Consider the following 20,827-nt stretch of genomic DNA (forward strand, 5'->3'; position numbering starts at 1 on the left):
GTAGAACATCCACGTATAACTTTCTGAAGAAAAAAAGTCCAAACTTCAGCAGTTTCTGTTTGAGTTAACCAAAAAAAAAAAAAAAAATGCTTGCATTTTTTCTTAAAATTCCAGCACCCTTAGCGGTTATAAATTCACTGTAAACTGGGCTTATTGCTTTTATAAAACGGTTATTCCATATACGTAGTAAGGTTTCACAGAATAAAAAACCGAGCAAATAAAGTGTAATGATATAAATAAAAACAGTATTCTTCCACCAAACAATGTAGTTCCTCAGAAACAGTTGTGGTTCCAACAAAGTGGTTGCCAAGCACTGTAACACTGTATGTTTGAAGTGTCATTTACAACAGCTTCGAACATGGCACAACCAGTCAGTATCAAGAACCGTAACTATCCATTTTATAAATTGCATTCAAGGTATATGATGTTAGATCATGCACTCTCCTGGGGAGTCAAACCCATGACCTAACACCATGCTTTATTGTTTCAGCTATTTGGGTTGTATCAAAACTCTGCACAGAGATTGAACTTTAGGAGCCGAATCAAGCCCCCTGGTCTACATAGCACTTTGATTTGAATCTTTAAGCTTCTGTATCTGTGTTGATGTTTAGTTCCTGTTTTGTATCTTGCTGCGCAGGCATGCCGAGATTTCTTGAATCTGGCAGAGAGCCACAGCCGCAGGTGGCAGAGAGTACTTCAGCATGAGCGAGAGCAGCGCACCCACCTAGAGGAGACCATCGAGCAGCTAGCCAAGCAGCACAACAGCCTGGAACGAGCCTGGAGAGAGGTCCCCGCGCATGCTGTCAACACGCCCGAAATACCCACCACCACCACGGGTGAGACACTGGAGCCCCACCACCCCTACAGCATCGTGATCATTCATAAATGAATATTCCAGAACTGAATGAGCTCAGTTATGAGACATGACCATGGAAAACCACTGTGACTGATGTAATGGTACTGTTGTGCCTGTATTTGACTACTTATGTGTGTTCAGGAGTGAGTGCAAGGCCCAGGAAAGAGGAAGCGAGTGAAGATGAGGATACAGAGTATTTTGATGCCATGGAAGACTCACCTGCATTTATAACAGTGACTGCCACAGACCCCTCTCAACACAGGTCAGCTCCATCCCCGTTTAACCCAAAAATGAAAGTCATACAGGTTTTTCAACAACATTAGGGAAAAATAAATTGACAGAATTTTCCTTTTTTAGGGGAGTTCACAAAATAGTGGTTGAGGCCATTTTATTAATAATTAATTCAAAACACATTTCTCAAGTCACTTTCCACTAACTTTGATAAATAACAGTTTAATACTTCCATTAAAAAAAAAATTAACCATACATTTTTTTGGTTGCATTTAAATATTTGAACTCAACCGTATGTTGACATAATTATTTAGATTGAATAGCCCTGAAAAAACTACTATGCTTTTGTTTGATATTTGTTATATATGTTTTTTATGAATACAGTATATTGAAGCATTCACTATTTATTCATTAACAGTGTGAATAAATATAGGATAATGCTTGCTATTTATTTATTTATCTATTTATTGCAAATGCAATAGGACAAGAGAAACCAAATACAAGAAAATGGTAAGTAAATTATGTAGGAATGGGTGGGAGCAAAAACATGATCTGGTCCCAGTAAGAGGCTTTTGTTCACTGGTTGACTCTATGATGCATTAGCAGCTCCTGAAACCTTTATTCCATTATTTGCCCACATCTCATCCTCTTACTGTCGCTCTCTTTCTTGTCTGTGCAGGCGTTCTCAAAGTAATCTCAGTGGTGCTAGCGGAGGACAGCCCAGTGACTGGAACCAGGAAGACAATGTGAGTGTGACATGAAACAAGGGCTGAAAACAAAGGTTTATATGCACTATAGGATCCAAAAGACAACAGTGAAAATCTCAGATTCAGTATCTAATTTAAAAGAGCGACAAACCAAATGCCAAGGCATTTGTGAAATACTAAAATTCAATTGTTACAAGGACCTGAAATGCACTTCATATTTGTAATGAAGAATTTTTTTAATTAAACTGATGTGAAATATAAGCATTTTCATTAGTGGCCAGACTTTAGGACCCCACAGTATTTCATGTGGCATAAAGATCCAGTAGACTTGTGTGACTGAATGTTTTCTTGGGCAATGTGTTCATCAGACTCTCACAGCTGTTGTTCATCTCAATTAACCAACTCTTAATTAACATGATATTTACTACCTCTCTCGGTGACTCATGTTCTGAGACAGATGGAGCCTCAGGCAGCTGTCAATGTTTGTGTTACGTTCCTCAAGAGCACTCAGGCCCCTCAAATAATGGCTTTCAGCACAACACATTTCATAAAATTAATATGTTTTTTTTTCTTAAATATAAACACTCTCATCTCTGTCTTTTTTAGTGTTCTGTGAGCAGTAATGATTTTTCAGGGAAAGACCTGCAGCCTCACAGGAAGAGGCGGACCCAGATACCGGAGAAGCCCAACTATTCGCTCAATCTGTGGAGCATCATGAAGAACTGCATTGGCAAAGAGCTCTCTAAGATCCCAATGCCTGTAAGTGATATCAGATATGGTGAAAATGGTCCTAAATGCAAGATTAGAATCAGTGCATTGCTTTCTTTGAGAACAGTAAGAAAAAAAAATTCCCAGATTATATATTATTTGCATGTATGTTGCCATTTAAAAGTTTGGGGTCAGTGGGAATTTTATTAAAATAATATTTTTATTCAGCAAGGATGCAGTAAATTGATCAAAAATGACAGTAAAGACAAAGATTACTATTTTAAATAAATGCTGGTCTTTTGAACAAATGCATCACAGTTCTTAGAAAAATATTTCGCAGCACCACTATTATCTGTAGTAGAAGAATTAGGATACAGCCATGGTCTCTTCCTCTCTCTGTGTATCCAGGTGAACTTTAACGAGCCCCTGTCCATGCTGCAGCGCTTGACGGAGGATTTGGAGTACCACGAGCTGCTGGATAAGGCGGCGCGTTGTGAGAACTCTCTGGAGCAGATGTGTCTGGTCGCAGCCTTCTCCGTCTCCTCATACTCCACCACAGTGCACCGGACAGCCAAGCCCTTCAACCCTCTCCTGGGAGAGACCTATGAACTGGACCGCCTGGAAGAATTCGGCTACCGTTCCCTCTGTGAACAGGTCAGTGTTAAGAGTCAAAAGGTCTGTAATATATGAGGAAAGCTGTCTGTTAGCGAGCAAGGTTCAGTGGATGGAGAGTAATGATGGTTGAAGGTGACTGTGACTGTGTAGAACGTCTGAATGAATAAAGAGAGAGCATCTCCTAGTGGTGGATTTTATATTCAGCGCTCGGCTGATATTTTTTGCCTGTATTTCTCAGGTCAGTCATCATCCACCGGCAGCTGCTCATCATGTGATGTCACAGCGAGGCTGGACCCTGTGGCAGGAAATTACCATCGCTAGCAAGTTCCGTGGCAAATACCTCTCCATCATGCCTCTAGGTGAATCTCCTCTCCTCTCTTGACTGTCTCACTATTTCACTGTTCTTCATACAAACAAATGTACGCATATATACAAAAGATTTATTCATAAGTAGCACAAAATCCATAAACATTGTTAAAAGTTATTTTATTGTCACACAGAGAATTAATTCTGTTTCTCTCTTGACTTGACATTATTTGTATGCCATATCATTAGAAAGATGTCTTTCTGTCTAACCAGGTGCGATCCACCTACAGTTTCATGCAAGTGGAAACCACTATGTGTGGCGAAAAGTCACCTCCACCGTGCACAACATCATTGTGGGCAAACTGTGGATCGATCAGGTTGAACTTCTTTCTATGATTACCAGATTTTTCTTTTTAGTAGTTTATCGAATATTCAAAGCCTAGAAACATCAAGGCTTGTAGGTTCATGCATGTAGAATAAATTGTTTGTAGGACCTAGTTTTACACAATTTTGATGTCCTCTTCTAAAAAAAAAAAAAAAAAAGACTGAAAAAGAGAAAAAACTATTTTGCAATTCAGTCAAAAGTATTAGCAGTAAGTTTTAACTTTAAAAAAAAAATGAGGAAATAAATGAATCTTCCATTTTCTTGGTTTCAGTCAGGAGATATTGATATAGTCAACCACAGGACTAAAGAGACCTGTCAGCTCAAGTTCTCACCGTACAGCTACTTTTCAAGGGAAGTCCCACGAAAGGTTTGTTTTGGATTTAAATTGTCCCTGTCCTTATTCCTGTCTTTCCCACTCTGATTTGTGTGTGAGATGTACTGACAGCAGATAAGACCCCTTTATGGATGTTTGTCATGGCTAAACCATCTTTCTATCCTACTCTGCCCTCTTTGTGTCTCTTCATGCTTCTGTAGTTCAACCCCAGAGCTTGTTACCCTTGTTCTCCTTGTTCTTCCACTGTAAGGTCGCAGGGGTGGTGAAGGACGGTGATGGCCAGGCCCACTACATCCTGTCAGGTACATGGGACGATAAGATGGAGAGCGCCAAGATTGTGCAGAGTAGCAGAGGAAGCAGCAGCTCTGAGGGCAAACAGAAGACTGTCTATCAGACGCTCACACCCAAACTGCTGTGGAAGAAATACCCTCTACCGTAAGACACACCACTGACGTCTGGTATTAATGTCTAACTTTGAATGCAACTCAATTTCCCACATAAAAATCAATAAAGTACAGGCCTACCTCCATATAAGTGAACTAACAACTGACATAACTACCACCCTACCTACCAAATCAAATCAACTTACCACCAGCCTACTGACCAACCAAACCACATGCCATATTAACTACAGACGAACTGACCCTACGTATCAAATAAACAAATTACCAAAACTTCCTGCCAGACTAAATCCCTATAGGCAGAGTTACCTGTCTACCTACAAACCAGACTAAATACCTACCAAACTTCAGTACTCATTTTGCAGTTGGCATTGGTAGCTACTTAACAACTTAGACTGCCAAACCATCTACAGAACTACAGTATTCAGCGTTAATGAGTACAATTTCCCTTGAAGTGGTCTCAGAGTTGGCAAAAGCTATGAACAGGGGGACTCTTTTATCTCACAAAGTAAAATGTGGTGAACAGAAGTGAAATGTAACTTCCTACTGTAGCCAAAGCACAGTAAACTCATTTATCCTATAACAAGGCCCATAGTTACAAAACAGAGAATCCATACTCTGGTCTAATGACACCAAGCCAAGCACTTTGGATCTAAAAGCATCCAAAATGGTATGGTGTTGCTAGGGGAGGGTAGTTAAGTTTGGTAGGCAGGTAATTGGGGAGTTATGTTGGTATATATTCACTACTCACCTGCCAAACTACTTACAATTCAAACAACATATCCACCAGACCAAAACTGTCTAAATACAGAACTAACTTCCTACTTACCAACTTAATTAACTAAAGTTGACCTTGCAAAACAAATTATAATGTTAGAATCTCTGATTATCTTTGCTTTTTTCCTCATTCTCTTCTTCTCTATCTCTCCAGAGAGAATGCTGAGAACATGTACTATTTCTCCTCTCTGGCTTTGACCCTGAATGAGGAAGAGGAAGGTGTGTGTTGGACGGACAGCAGGCTGAGGCCAGACCAGCGGCTGATGGAAGCGGGACGCTGGGACGAGGCCAACGCAGAGAAACAAAGGCTGGAGGAAAAACAGAGAGCCACAAGGAGGAGGAGAGAAGCTGAGGCCTCCAAAAACATAGAGGAAGGTGAGGGGAAGTCCGAGGTCACACAAGATGGTCTTCTGTGACATTTGGTTGGTATAGTTTTTTTGTGAATGGAAACCATGAAAATATAAATTCCAAAACTTCTGTGTCACAGTTTGGTTTGAACAATCCCAATAGACCGATCTTAGACTGTTCTCCCGGTGATTTTATTGTTGGTTTGTGTTACAGGACAGGGCTTTGAGGGTTACAGGCCGCTGTGGTTTCACCAGAGGACAGATGAAATGACGGGAGAGACTATCTACGTTTATAAGGGGGGTTATTGGGAGGCCAAAGAAAGACAAGAATGGAGTACGTGTCCTGATATCTTCTGAACACACAAAACCATTGACTAACTCTGCAGATAGACAAAAGAGGAATAACCCTCTACATGGACTAATCAGGGCCTTGGGACTGCTGAAGTAGTGGAGACAGGTTATGAACACCTGTGCTTTTTGAACTCTTAGAGAGCGTGTGTGTTTGTGTGTTCGCAGCCCAATGAAATATATCTTTGCCTGTCTCTTAAACAGACTACTAAAATGGGAGAACAGTAAAATGTTCACCTCAAAGATGAGAAATGCGCAGTTGAACTCTTCTAGCCAAGTGCCGCCCCAGTTTATCTTCTAAAGCAAATCAGGTTCTTTTTATTCAGTACAACTCCATCAGAAATGCACTTTCCTCTCTTCCCGGCATCTCTTACAGTGAAGTACACTGAACTGAGTCTTGTTTATAAAGAGATCATATCAAAGACGCTCCTCCCCGTCCCATGCTGGCTTGGACAGCACATGAACAAACACATATGAAGCAGACTCGGCTCAACACAATGCAGCTGCAACATTTCTGTGAATTATCAGGTTGTTCAGCTTGTGTGCTACATTTAGTTTCATATCAACAACAATACCATATTTGGGCAAAGGAAGTTCTTGTACTTGTATATCCCAAAGAATTAGGTTCTTTTATTGGACACACAGCTGAAGACTTTCTCCCTGGCTCCGCCCACTTTAAATAACTAATGACAGTTGGGATTAATCTCCTGTCTTCAGTTAGCCAATGAGCTTCAGGCTAGCATTAAAAGAACCCTTGTGTCTGTTTTATTTGACAGTGTAGGTATTCTTACACAAATGTGTTTTAAATCCATGAATTGTCATGCACATTAATGAGCTGCTTCCTGCCTTGGCCTGAAGTCCCCAGTGGTCAATATCATGTTACTGTGACTGCCACAGTTAAATGCATATCAATGCAAGTAAACAAATATTTTTTTTGTACAATCAGGATACGTAATGAATTAATGAATGATCAACCAATAAAAGTAAACAAGTTTCCCGCTTGACTCTCTCAGAGGACACGGCAAACAATCATCCACTCCCAATATAAAGTGTGCTACTGAAAACACAAGAAAACAGCTTGCTGACAGTTTATAATGTGTGTTTATAATTTGCTTATATTTAATAGCAGTAGACAGTGGATCAAAACACCCAAGTGTTCCTAATGAGGGAGATATTTTACATTACAATGTGGCGATAGAGAAGTACATTGTAGTACTTTTTAAAACTGGTATTTCAGTGCCCTGTAACAGAAACAGATTTTTAATTTATTCTGGAGGTTATAAATCAAGTACTCAGGAGTGATACTTGATTTATAACCTCCAGTGTTTTGCTGAGCACTTTAAAACTGTAGCCTGTTGCAAAGTTGTATAACTTCAGTCACGTTCACAGAAACATATCAACAGTCTTTATTTAGTTTAGAGAAAGTCCAGTGGGTTGAGACCTGACATCTCTGGAGATCAGTTCTCACTTTATTTCTGATTGCTGTTAAAAATGTTGAATTAGGCTGGAGATCTAATTTGGCACTCACATCACCATATGTATTTTGTGATAACCATAATTATTACTATTATTAAGGAAACTAAAGTAATGATGCCATGACATCCTAATAAATGCTGTTTTGGTATAAACCTGAATTTTAACCAAGATGTTAACTTGTAAATGGACCTTTTCATTTAAAATGACCAAGCTAGTCAAAGTTTCATTTTTGACAAGCTGTCAATGTATGATTATAAATGTTAATATTTCTGATTAAAACTCATGGACTTGGATACTGGCAGACACTTTTTGTCTATATACAGTCGTTGGGAATGTTTTGTAATCATGCAGAATGACTGAAGGCAGTGTGTTGGAAAGTAATGTGCCCACAAGAACTATTTTTCATCACCAGCAAGGTTGTTCTGTATGATTTTCTGTCCTCTGAACACAGAGATGTATTACTACTTTTAAACAGTTTGTTAATGCAAGCAAATCCTTAGTTTGTTTCCATGCCAGCTCTAAAACAGCGAATGAAGTGCAATGCAACATTTTATGGTTCGTTTGTTCACACTTTCCCCACCTATACATGTAAACGTCATTTTCCTTGAGATTATTTATAAAAAAACAAAAACAAATAAAAACTTACATTTTTTTAATGGTTTTAACGATTCAGGATCTGAGGTGGTAAAAACAAAAGTGCTACATTAAATATTGAATTCAATTAGGATTAAATAAAAGTTGTTTCTTTTCTGAAATTGAAAGATTTACATCTTAAAGCTTTAGATAAAAAATAGCAATGATAGCAAGAATCATTTTATTCATGTTTTATAACCCCAGCTTCACAGGTTTGATTTTATTGTGAAATGATAATATAGAGATCATATGCAAAATGTGGAATGTAAATTACCTTAACAAAACACAATCTCATTCTGGAGAGGCATAACAGAGTAACTGAACAGATCTGGGAGTTAAAAATCACTAAAAACATCACAATTTACAATACAATGAAAATTAATTTCATATTGAGAGTTTTACAACTCTCAGCCTTTAAGCTTTGCCCTGAACAGAAAAACAATGCAACGTATTTCAACAAATTAATTAAGTTCTGAATGACTTCATCTGAAAAAATCAATCCACCACCCACCCATCAGAATACATTCAGCATGTTAGGCACTTAGAAATATCTGAGCTTCCTGTGGGCAAGCAGGGGTTCTTGAGATTTTTCAAACACAAAGATGATCAGCTGCAGCAGGATTTGAAACAAAGGCCTCGTGAAGCTCTATCTTTACAACCCAACAGAAATGAGATCTGGGCTAATCAGCATTAAGAATTTACACAAGTCATTGTTGCCCTTTCTAAGCATCTTGTTGCCAACATCTGACAAATACTGTGCCCAAATCTGTTGTTATCTAAGCACAGTACGATTCAACACCATGAATGACCTACCTGAGCCACAATCATGTTTCAACACTGTGGAGGATGAAAATGCTGGAATCTACACAAACAGTTAAAAATTCTTGCTCTACAGCAAATTGACATGAAAGTTAAACCTTAAAGTCACTCATAGAATATGTTCTGCTATGGAGAATCGATCTATTCATAGCCAACAGCCAACATGGTAGAAAAAAAAAGATACGTCCATCACAACCAGCACTCCTGTGAAGAGTTAATACATTCAACAGATAAAAAAAAAGCACTTAAGAGTCCTATTTACAGTCTGGAGCTGTTGCTTTATCTCAGTGGGTTTATGCTATGGTCGCATGTCCAAAAATGATCAAGCATCTGATGTGGCTCAGTATGTCAATGCTGATCTGGTATCTCCATATAATCCCCAAAGAGTATTTGGCTGGAGCACTTTGGCATGTAGTGCAACACCTCTGTATGTAAATCTGTTCAAATGAAGCTCACAGATCTGCTCTGGTCTGGTCTTTAGCATCCTGCAGCTCATAACAGCCCCTCATTTTCAAAGCTTGTGTGCAAGAGAGAGAAGGCAAACGGTACAAACTTGACACCGGCACCGCTGTAGAACTTATTCTGAAACTCCACCCTGAGGAGAGAAAGATCATTTCACATTGAATCATTCAATATAAAGTAATAATGTGATTGCAGCTACAAACTTTGATCTGATGACTAAATATGGATGTCCAAATTGCTCCTGAGCATGAGGGACTACAATAGTACACTGTTTTGTGATGGTGGTGTATACAGTATTTGATGCATTGTACTGACCAGTGGAGTCTGAGAGCATGAAGGAAGGCTGAAAGTCCCTCCATGACCAGCAGGATGGACACAGTGAGGACAGCAAACAGACCAAAAACAGGCACCAGGAACACAATGCCCACACTGGTGTCCACACGCAGACCAACATGCATCACCATTTCCCACAACACCTCAGAGAGCTCTGGACCACAACAAAACATTCCTTTTCATTTATTTTAAATGGACTACATTCTAACCATTTTATGAGCAATCTGGACTTCAGTATGTATTGGTTTAATAACTTGTATTCTTGAACAGTACACAGACCAGTGGTTCTCAACTTGTTTAACTTAATGGCCTCTAATTTTCCAAAACAATAATCTAAAGGCCCTGTATAGGCTAAACATTTCACCCAGTATTTCTGCTGTAATAATTATAAAGCTGCCTGGGTTAAACTCTTTTGTTAACACACATTAAAAGAAATATGAAATATATTAACCAAAAATTTCATTTCATTCAAAATCATTTTAGTTTGCATTTTTATCATTACATTTTCTGTAACATTATATTTCAGTTAGGTTATTTTAATAAATAGACTGAACTGTTATTCAAATGGTACTGGGCAGTATTACAAAAAAAAGTGTATTACCCTATTTTTAATAATTTGGCGGTTTCAGGGTATATCACTTTACTTTTTCTTCGCATGCCTTGAGTTTATGGTTTATGTAAGCTTATATATAGTTTATGTAATAGTTCGTTTATTTTACTGTCAGGAGTACATAGAATATAAAAAAAAAACATTGTGATGTCATATACAAATTTACTACCAAATACTTTTGGTAATCAAATCAATTTATAAAACAATCTAATATTTTTAAATGAAAATATTTTTTTTCATAGATGAAAAATACTGTGATATTCCTTAAAAAATTATGTTTTCATTATAATTATTACTTTAAAAAGTGCATTCTATTGTTCAATAGTAATATTATCTCTGTCATCATTTCTTAAATTTTACTTTTATTTTGGCAGGTTGTAATGAAGACCTTTGGTTTCTGTGTGTTTTGTATTATTATTTTATTATGCCCATCACTACATTGAAGGGTATGTTACTCACGGGCATGTGCCAGGCTGAGAGCCCACAGGCGGAGGTAAGATGCAGTATTAGAGATGCAGCCCAGGCAGTACTCTATAGTGTGGATGGACTGATGGAGGAAGATATCTGCAAAATCCAACTGTGGAACAGAGGAAACTCTGTTAGGCTCATGGGGAAAGTAGTTTATTCACACCAAATGATGCACAGAACTGGTTCTGAAGGTCTCACCTCCTCTGATTGGCTGTCAGAGCTGGAGGAGTGGCTGTCCACACTGGTGCCCTCCTCCACATCATGAGCATGCATGAGAGAGAGCTTTTCTTCACTGCTCCGCCGTACACGCTGATAACCCTACAGAGAGAGAAAGACTTAAAAATCAGCCAGAAGCCTTCAGCTAACTGGAGCACACGCATAAACAAAAAGAGGATCCTCACCCTGTACATGCTCAGCCGGTCTCTGCCCTTGTGTTGCCAGTAGAGGTAGAGAGGTTTGCCCAATAATAACACAGGCACAGAGAGCACAGCCACAACCACCAGGAACACCTGAAACCCAGCCTATGGGAAAGAAGGAAAATAAATGTCAAGAAAAACAGATGTGCAAGTAAAGTGGAATGGATGCACCTATGGTTCTTTGAGTCCCACCTGTCCTGGGTAGAGGGGTTGACTGGAGTCCCCCTGCATCAGGAACATGTTGATGAAGTGGATGAGAATGCTGGGAGCTGTCTGAGAGTCTCTGACTGTGAAAAACAGCCACTTATAAACGATCATGAAGGCCAGATAGCCAAAGAGGCACAACAGGAAGAGCAGCTCCGGGATAAATATCAGGTACAGATTGAATGTCCGTCTGAAGTGCCTGAACACATGAACATATGAAATATTAGAAAGACCAAAGTCATAACATTGGAAACGTCTATCAAAAAGATCTTTTGAAATGTCTCACAGGTGATTGAAAACACCAAGGACGACTCCAAAAGTCATGTGGATTATTCCTACGATCACAGACATCTTCATCTTATAGGAGTTCAGGAAGGTGAGACGGTTTGAAGCCAGGTTCCAGATCTACAGAACAGATTTTAAAATAATTATATATTCAACTATGTAACCTTTTACCCAAGATTTCCACCCACAGTTACGTGATGTGATAGTAAAGTAATTAGTTTCATGTTATAACACAGCAATAAAATAAAAGTCCCAGACCTACCGGGTCAATGCCCAGAGGATATGGCCCCTTAAAGACTCCTCTGACATTTGGATCCAGTGCAAGGAAGCTATTTGATCTGACCATGTGTGCACTTGGGAGAAAGAGAAAATGAACATCAGATCAGAGCCACATACAGCACAGGAGGATTCTCTGTGCCTGTTGTTTCCTACAGTAAGGTAATAAAAAAGATTAATTTTGCAGTCAACATTTTGGAAAACTTTTGGACATTTAAAATTTCAAAGCTGATTTCAACTTTTTTTCAACCATTTATTGACTTAATCAGCTGACTGACTGCAGGGATTACACACCAGCTCACCAAGGCTGCATTTATTTGATCAAAATACATTAAAAAAACTTTTATATTTTATAATTTAAAATAGCCGTTTTATATTCTAATAAATCCTAATATGTAATTTATTCCTGTGATGAAAAAGCTCAGTATTCAGTCTTCAGTGTCACGTGTACATACATTTTTCCAGGATACTTTAATGAATAGAAAGTTAATAAGAACAGAATTACTTTGAAATGGAAATCTTCTGCAACATTATAAATGTCTATACGGTCTAACAAACCTCTTCAAACATAGTGTTATTAAGCTCCCAATTGTTAGAATTTACTTTACTTGGCTGTGAATTTGGATTAAACAGTAAGGATATACAAGCAGCAGCTGGCTGTACAAGTAGCTGATCAAAGAAATTTGGTAGGCTGTGCCCATATTTTAAAACATTTATAAGAAAGACAGATAAAATATTTTTTTTATACTACATTTTAAAACAAATGTTGCACACTGTGTACTGTATTTTTTTATTATTGTATTTTAAGGATGCAGTACACAATATTTTGTGCTTTGAACACTCACTTCCAGCCTCCATGATCATACATGGCACGGACGTTCCACCCCGAGCCAAACAGGTTGATTGACTTGGAGAAGCAGTCGTTGTATATTAATCCAGTGTAGACTGAAAATATACCCATCAACAGGATGATGTAACGGCCCTCGAAAAAAATGTTCCAGACCTAAAAACAAAAAATGAACCAAATGATAATCCATCTATAACAAAATTGAATAAACAAACAGTAAACTAAATAATGTCTGATCAAACAATGTCTTTTAACATCCATTTCTAAAAGAATGCCAGAAGTAAGTTAACGCTGTCATAACAGCAAGCTGCACATACCTCATTTCTGGTTTTCTTTAGTTTGCGGTCATTCTCGTAGAGAACCATCCACAGAGCAAACAACGCCATGATGATGCCATGCCCGAGGTCTCCAAACATCACCGCAAACAGGAAGGGAAAGGTAATGATTGTATATGGAGCTGTGGGAAGGTGTGATGACGAAGAAAGCTTAGACATCTAAGCATATGTATGAAGCACTGAGGGCATGTTAAACCTGCTAACATGAAGACAATTTAACTTTAAAATTGAGTGTTTTTTCATTTCTATCCTCTCACCTGGGTTGACCTCTCTGTAGCTGCTTACGCCGTATGCGTCCACTATATTCTGAAAGCCTGAGGTAAACTTAGTGGTGCGTATGAGGGTTGGTGGAGTGTCGTTGCTTGGAATTCGATTGACAAATGAGGGAACTGCGGCTCCACTCTTCCTCTGAAGGAGCACAACAACAGATTTAAGAGATACGTGCACAATTATTAATCAGATGCATCTGAATTAGTGCACCTTTGAAATGATGTTAAGTACTCACCGATCCATCCTCTAGAGCTCGCCGAAGTGCGGGCAGATCATTTACGGGACACCACACCTCAGCTATGAGGCACTTGTTTGTGACATCAAAACTGCAGAGGTTGAAGATGTGATATATGGCCTTCATTTTCTTAACTTGGATCACCCAAATGTACACAGACTCTGAGGCCTTGATCAACACCTGCCTCAGGTAATCCTCAGTACGCTGAAGAATCTAAAAAGAAACCATCAAAATTATGTCAAGCTAAAACATTTTGCCTAAGACATTTTAGGTTTTAAACATAACATGGTGTTTTAACCAGAGGTCCTTAGCAAACTTCAAAAGGGCCAGCAGTATGACTTAAAATGAATGAAATGGTTGCATTTACTTTTATTTTCATATATTTGTTTACTTATTATTATGAAATTATATATTACTCTAATGATCTGTAATAATCTGAATTAAAATGCTAAAAATAAGTAAACTAGTAGATTTCTTTTCTTAAATTTTGTCCCCTCAACAACTTGTTTGTTCTCGAAATTTCTGGAATCACAAAATGTATGTAATATATCTCTCAGTCTGTGTTGATAAGATTTAGAAAACAAGCGGTTTTGTCATTATTACAGCAGAAAAAATATATTTTAGCCTGTATGGGGCACTTAATAATCAGGATAAATGTGTATTTCAAACACACATGGTATTTTGTAGCCCTGGTTTCTGAACTGTGTTCTCAGATGAGCGTGCAGTAAAATATTCTAAGCACAGAAACATCCCAATTTGCTTTTCATGATTGAGCCTGTCTATTTTCATAGGTCTTGAGAGGAACAGTGAGTGTTGAGAGAATTGAACACAGGATTCCCTGGTGCCTTATTCTGTGAGAAGCTTGTCCATGAACATCATGTGCTGAGCCGGACCACTAACACAATTTTATTTCTCTTTTACAGAGCAGTCACGTAACATAAATGCCCTCAAACCTAACCTGCCCCCTACATTCATCTACTGCATGGATGTTCTTGAACTGGTAAGGAAAGATTAGTGACGTAAATCCAAATAATTCTAATGTAAATTCTATTACATAATAATTCTGCTCTTTTAGTTGAAGTATCTTTAGATCTCTCCACCTCTGAAGACAGAGAGTGCAATCAAACCCTTCCACAATACAAGCCTGTCATTAATAACTGTGCATGATGCAAAACTCCACAAACCTTCACACATTACATTTCTAGAATTCCTGTGAAAGTGCGAGTAGTACTTTACACAAGTACTATTGGAACAATATATTATTTTGTTAAGCTTTTATTGAAAAGCAGCAATAAAATCCTTATCACAATACCACTGAATTTAACGTTGTCAGGTTACAGCTTCTAGGGTGTAGATTTCAGTTTAAGGTCTGACTTCTAGCCTTCCCAGGACACAAGACAAAACTGTGGTTGTACGGGATGCTTGAACATTTTGTGCATCAAAGTTTCTTTAGAGACAACCTCAATTGTCCACTGAATTTTTTTGTTGACGTTCATATTCTGGTGTTTTGGCCACGGATTGCCCGTCTTGTCTTTTTCTTGCAGGACCCTGTACGTTATAGTACTAAATATGGTTTAATCGTTTAATCACCACCACAGCGTCTTGTCTCCATTGGCAACACGCACGATTTGTGTCGATTGCAAGTGTCGCAGGTAGTGGAGAGTGCAGGTAACAAGTGCAAATGACATTGTAATTATGTTTCTTTTTTCTTGTCTTCGCCACCTGGCTACTGTTGGGAAATTCAAACAAAAAGAAATGAATTCAACAAAATAAAAAATAAAGACTGCAAGTGACGTCACTAGCGGAAGTGCAAGTGTCTGAGAATGCAAGTCCAAGTCTGTAGCCAGACCCCCTTGGACAACGGTGAAACCGAGGTCACCTGGACTCACCATGTGCAAGTCCTGAATGCGTGTGCGGAGCCCCTCCACCACATCGTTCCTCTCCTCATTACTGTTGGGGTACGGGTACAGGTGACAGTGGTAGCTATGGAAACAAAATCAGCCTTACTTAAAACTAAAACTACAGTACTTCTTATCTTAACAACAAAAACACTCTGAAAGAAATAAAACAAAGTTAAGAAATGAAAGCATGAAGAATCTCCTACATGTAATACTGAACAAGCTATTTATAATCTTTATGAAAGTGGAGCAGCTCCTGGAGCTGCCGGTCTCTGCGGTGCAGTCATTTAACACATTGGTGGTTAACTGTCACAGATTTGCAGTAGTGCAACACAAAGTTATTCAAACCAGACAGATTAACAGAATCACCTCAAGTAGAATGTAGGAAGTTGATTTAAGAGCTAAGTTACCAGTCACAAATCTTCTTAACTTTCTGTCCAATCTGCTCTCCCCAGTAAGAGATGAGGAACACCACACTCCTGGTTGGCTCCCCCTGACAAACCACACAGAGAACAAACCAACTAGACCATCTCAAAAAAGACTTAAATATTACTCATTTGTATTATTATTTACTAATTTAAATTATATCAAGCATTCAGCATTAGAGTAAAAGCGCGGCTCAAACTGACCACAGAAAAAGAAACAAATAGGTAGAAAATAAGATTTGACTATACATTTTCTAACCAAAAACATCTTATTAAATCAAACCATGGTGGAGATGCCAACTAGTCTCACCGTATCAGGGTCCTCCAGAAGCCCGTCTACCTCAGAGTAGTTGAGGATTGTGTAACCCTTACACACTCTCCAGAGCATTCGCTCAAATGCCTCGATTTTAACACTCTGGATCAGCCCAGAAATGAACCTGTACAGAAGGGACAGAGGAATGTGGGCTTTACTTTACGACAACAGTAACATGAATTCAAAAACTGACATTACCACAGGTATTTCCATCAGTAAAACCACATCTGCAACCTGCGCTTATGATGAAAATTTCATCACATTAACTGTTGGTGAGCCAAAGCAGGACTTGGGCAAGGGCAGTATACTTTCAGCTTTATGTTTTTAAGCACTGCTCACCCAAGCTTGGCTCCAAGCCTTTGCATGCTGGTGTAGTCCATCATGGGTTCTTTCTCTAGGAAGGGGAACTCTTCATACTGGACCCGCGATGGCTCTTTCTGCTCATACACAAGCAAAAACACAATATGAGATTAGATTCACACATGTACACACACATCCCCTTGGTGATCAAGAAGAGGTCAAGAGTTAAACCTATTTGTAAAGCCACAGCTGGCTGCTCTCAAAGCGAAAATCACCTGCGTGATTCCCACAGTCCTCCTCTCTGGAGATGAATTCCTTTCAGTTACACCAGAGAGGTCGAACATTTCATTTTTTTTTTTTTTGCTTAAACAAGAACCAACAAAAGTTCCAAACCTATGAGAGGGAATCACATGACCTACCTCTGCAATGTGGTGCACAAATTTGCGTGTGATGTGCAGCATGTGTGTGTACTCAGTCAGTTCTAGAAGGTTCTTCTGAAGTTTCTCCTTGTTCCTGGTGACCTCACTCAGCTCCAGTTCCAGTCTCTGAAGTTGCTCCTAAACAAAACTTACAGGAATCAGTAATAACCAAATTTCAGCAGTCATATCAATGTTGTAAGCAGTGCAGTGTTCCTGAAAGAGTGGGATTTAAATGACATCCAATAGATACGATAAAATTATTAAATAAAGGCATGACCAACTGATGGATATCCAAAAAAGATTTAAGAAAAGACCAATCACAATTCAGTAAGCAAATATTTGAATGACATCACTGCTGTAAATCTAATTTTGAATGGCAAACACTCTTTTAGTGTAAATCAATGGAACACTTTTAAACTTGGTTACTTTTTTATTTCAGTTTTTGATGTGCAAAAATGTCAACAATTCTGTGTTTTTGTGTCAATATGGGGTGCTGTGTGTACATTAATGAGGAAAAAAATTAACTTAAATTTTTTTTGCAAATGGCTGCAATATAACAAAGAGTAAAAAATATAAGGGGGTCTGAATACTTTCCATACCCACTGTGTGTGTGTGTGTGTGTATGTATATATACACACACACACACACACACACACACACACATTTTTCATGTCACGTTAAAACACCATATTCTCATGATGTATGAAAATAAAACATGTAGCAAAATCAACAGCTCATTCAGTGGAACAGATGGATAAGCTTTATTTGTAGGGTAAGCTTGTGATTTGAAATGATTCGTTTCAGTCTTCTGGAATAGAAGTTCCCCAAAACAGAAGTGCCAAAACACAATAGGCTTGCAAGGAATAAGGTGGGAACCTCAGCTAAGATTTTAATTATTTAACAAAACATTTTTATCTTGAATGGCGCCTATGCCTTAAGCAACCATAAAAGAAAGAAAACAATAAAAATAAAGCAGAAGCAGAAACTAGGCAACTAGCAGTGAGAATGCAGACCAGAAAATACATTTAATGCATCTGAAAGATCAACTAATCTCAAGAGCTAATGAAAAACAAACAGTGCTGAACTCACCATTATGACCATCACATGTTTGGGCAATGGTGCAGCTGGGTTCACATCCTCTTCTGGCAGAGGGATGTCTTCTTTTTTAATTTCCCTCAGAAGATATCCTGTTATACAAGTCCACTTTGAGTTAATTCGGTTAATTTACTTTGGGGGGATTTTCAGGCATTAAAGAGCAGGTCATATGGTATTTTAAAGTGTCCTTATATTGTGCTGGAGTCCCATACAACAGGTTTAAATGCATCTAGTCAGAAAACGTTGTAATTTTCTCAGAATATACATTTAATATTAGAGTCAAACCCCTCCCTTCCATAAGCCTACTCTGCTCTGATTGGTCAGCTGGCCAAGCCTGTTGTGATTGGCACAGAGAGGAGACCTTGTGCCAGTTAGCCAGCGCTACCACTGACAAAGCAACTTTACATAAAACAACAATATAGTGCTCCAATCCATTCTTATAATAATGACATAAAATACAAAAACACTTATGCAAGCAAATCGTGCCCACAGTCAAAGTTTAGCTGCTTAACTGTGAACATTTAAAACAATAATGGCTGGTACGTTAGCTGAGTGCTAACATGACTTACTGATGAAACAACACAGTTTCTAAACCAAAATATGTCTACTTCAAAAGACAAAAGATGCTCTGCCTTAAGTTTTAATCAGAACGCAGAACGATCTCACAGGCGGACCAGCCTAACCTAACCTCTCCTGTATTAACTGCTGGTGCAGCAAAGTAAACAGCAATTTCACTATGATTATAATGTCTGTTATCAGAACGACTTCAGAAAGACTAATATGGTTTTTAAAATCCTAAAACAAGATTAATGAAGTCGTCCTCTGTAAAATGACAAGCACACAACACTCACACACACTGTTTGTATTTCGCGGGCAGGCAGGGATTATGCAAATATGTTACCCAGTGACATATACCAGTAACAGGCAAAAGGCTTAAAAATATGATGACTCGTCATATTTAAATAAATATCTTAAAGAAAAAAAAAAGATTTATTTTGTTTTGCTTTACACATTTCCTACTAGTAATACTACTACTTCATTATGGTTATAACCATCATGAACATGTTTTGTGTTCAGAAAGTATTGAGATTCTTTCTTAGCTTTATCAATTTTTTTTATTTTGCCTTTATTAGATGAAGAATTTAACTTCAAAGTTTTTACCCAGAATCCTCTCCATCTCTTCACATCTCTTGATTTCACTGACAAACCTTCGCTGAAAAGAGTTCACACTTGGGTTAAGCTGAAAAGCACAAAAAGAAAGAAAATACATAAATACTCAAAACAGATCCAGGATAAATAGAATATTTCAAACATTATATACTAATACATGAAATACTCTAACTTTTATAAGAAAAGATGTAATTCAAATATAAGTTAATAATAATCATTTAGAAAGAATAAGAAAAAAAAGAAGAAACTGAAATATGAATGTTTCATGACATTTCCAGCTTTTACAGTTAAACTTTGTAAAAAGCTATGTTTATTAATGACTTAAAGCGGTCATATGATGCTTTTTTAAAGATCATTATTTTGTGTATTCGGTGTAACATAATATGCTGACATGCTGTTATGTTAAAAAAAAAATATATATTTTTCAAATACTGAACATTATTGTAGGTTCTCGATACCCCGTCTCTCTTTAAACACACTGTTTTCTACAAGGTCCCTCCTACCGCAGTCTGCTCTGATTGGCCAACCGACCCAGTGCATTGTGATTGACCGAACACCGCAAGCAATCGTCAGAAATATTTGCGAGATTCATCCATCAAAATTAATGTAAAGACACATAATGTCCTTAGTTTTAACATCAGTTCAAGCCCGAAAGAGGAACAGAGTCGCGTTACAGGCACAGTGATAAAGCTCGCTCTGTTGTAATTAATCTTAAAGATTCCTAAATGAATCTACTTTCAGAAAGCCAAATAAAGTGCTTTTGCTTTTACCTAGAAACACACGGCATTATTCTACATAGTGATGTAGACACGTGAGGGCGTGTTTGAATGGGCCATTGGGGGGGGGGGGGGGGGGGGCAGAGTCTTAACTTTGATAAAGAATATCTCTTTGGGTTTGAAAAGTGATAAACATTAATGCATTTTTGAAAAACACCACCAGTTGATGTGGGTATCTTAAAGAGATGCACCAAAGACTTATGTTATTCCAAAAAAATAATGACGTCAATTCCAATGCAGAATGCAGTCTATTGATTAAAAGATGTGTACACTTGCTTTAGGGCATCATATGGGTGGTTTATGAAAATCTGGTGCGCCGAGTATAGCTCAACAGCTTATTTTTGTTTGTTTGTTTGTTTGCTTTTTTGGCCATAGAGCCCCATGGGCCAAAAATCATTCATGTCACACCGATAGCCAACGGGTGTGAGGCTGTCAGTCCAGCACAAGCCAAGTCGATTTTTCAAACAAGAAATAAAAATAAGCAACACGTTCACCGACTTACGTCTCTGAACTCCACTAGCCCGAGTTCGCCGAGCTCATTGGTGCAGTCATAAGCGGACCCGGACTGCAGAAAGAGCTGGGCCAGGCACATCTCCTCACTCCGAAATAACGAACCCATGTTGACAAAACACCAGAGGCGGTTAAGAAATGTTAAATTCACCGGGAAGTGAAGTTTAGGGTAAATAAAATCCTACAGGTCCGGGATAGTGGCTGGATAGACTCCACCTGTGGGGCGGATCGGGCTGA

At 38.3% G+C, this 20,827-nt stretch overlaps 2 protein-coding genes across 4 annotated transcripts in view; one reads left to right on the forward strand and one right to left on the reverse strand.

Annotated features, from left to right (window-relative positions):
• LOC128011187 (oxysterol-binding protein 2-like) overlaps positions 1-7,784 on the forward strand; it is a 49,051-nt gene extending 41,267 nt beyond the window's left edge. For both annotated transcript variants that reach the window (XM_052593347.1, XM_052593357.1), the window contains 11 exons: positions 638-836; positions 998-1,118; positions 1,767-1,833; positions 2,401-2,553; positions 2,911-3,156; positions 3,356-3,476; positions 3,697-3,800; positions 4,080-4,175; positions 4,393-4,577; positions 5,475-5,695; positions 5,882-7,784. In XM_052593347.1, the coding sequence (XP_052449307.1) occupies positions 638-836; positions 998-1,118; positions 1,767-1,833; positions 2,401-2,553; positions 2,911-3,156; positions 3,356-3,476; positions 3,697-3,800; positions 4,080-4,175; positions 4,393-4,577; positions 5,475-5,695; positions 5,882-6,024 (1,656 nt within the window). In that variant the 3' untranslated portion in view covers positions 6,025-7,784. The remainder of the gene's footprint in view (positions 1-637; positions 837-997; positions 1,119-1,766; positions 1,834-2,400; positions 2,554-2,910; positions 3,157-3,355; positions 3,477-3,696; positions 3,801-4,079; positions 4,176-4,392; positions 4,578-5,474; positions 5,696-5,881) is intronic.
• Positions 7,785-8,288: 504 nt separating this feature from the next.
• LOC128011179 (V-type proton ATPase 116 kDa subunit a 2) lies at positions 8,289-20,825 on the reverse strand. 2 transcript variants are annotated; one of them, XM_052593327.1, is made up of 20 exons: positions 20,583-20,825; positions 19,296-19,374; positions 18,129-18,226; positions 17,040-17,177; positions 16,660-16,757; positions 16,318-16,444; positions 15,993-16,075; positions 15,574-15,667; positions 13,685-13,897; positions 13,437-13,587; positions 13,162-13,301; positions 12,843-13,000; positions 11,984-12,074; positions 11,723-11,841; positions 11,425-11,635; positions 11,218-11,337; positions 11,015-11,134; positions 10,808-10,925; positions 9,721-9,892; positions 8,289-9,538 (listed from the first exon to the last, which is right to left on the reverse strand). In XM_052593327.1, exons 1-20 carry the CDS (start codon positions 20,697-20,699, stop codon positions 9,436-9,438), a joined length of 2,550 nt encoding a protein of 849 aa, XP_052449287.1. In that variant the 5' UTR covers positions 20,700-20,825; the 3' UTR covers positions 8,289-9,435. The 2 variants fall into 2 exon arrangements, with proteins under 2 accessions (XP_052449287.1, XP_052449295.1); XM_052593335.1 differs by lacking the exon at positions 9,721-9,892.
• Positions 20,826-20,827: the final 2 nt, after the last annotated feature.

This window comes from Carassius gibelio, chromosome A5 (assembly GCF_023724105.1).
Source record: "Carassius gibelio isolate Cgi1373 ecotype wild population from Czech Republic chromosome A5, carGib1.2-hapl.c, whole genome shotgun sequence".
In the NCBI taxonomy this organism is placed as follows: domain Eukaryota; kingdom Metazoa; phylum Chordata; class Actinopteri; order Cypriniformes; family Cyprinidae; genus Carassius; species Carassius gibelio.

Coding starts and splice junctions, on each gene's coding strand:
- LOC128011179 (XM_052593327.1), bottom strand. CDS start 20,699: ATGGGTTCGTTATTTCGGAGTGAGGAGATGTGCCTGGCCCAGCTCTTT. Junction 19,375..20,582: donor GGCTAGTGGAGTTCAGAGAC/GTAAGTCGGTGA, acceptor TGTGCTTTTCAG/CTTAACCCAAGTGTGAACTC. Junction 11,135..11,217: donor ACCGGCTGAGCATGTACAGG/GTGAGGATCCTC, acceptor CTCTCTCTGTAG/GGTTATCAGCGTGTACGGCG.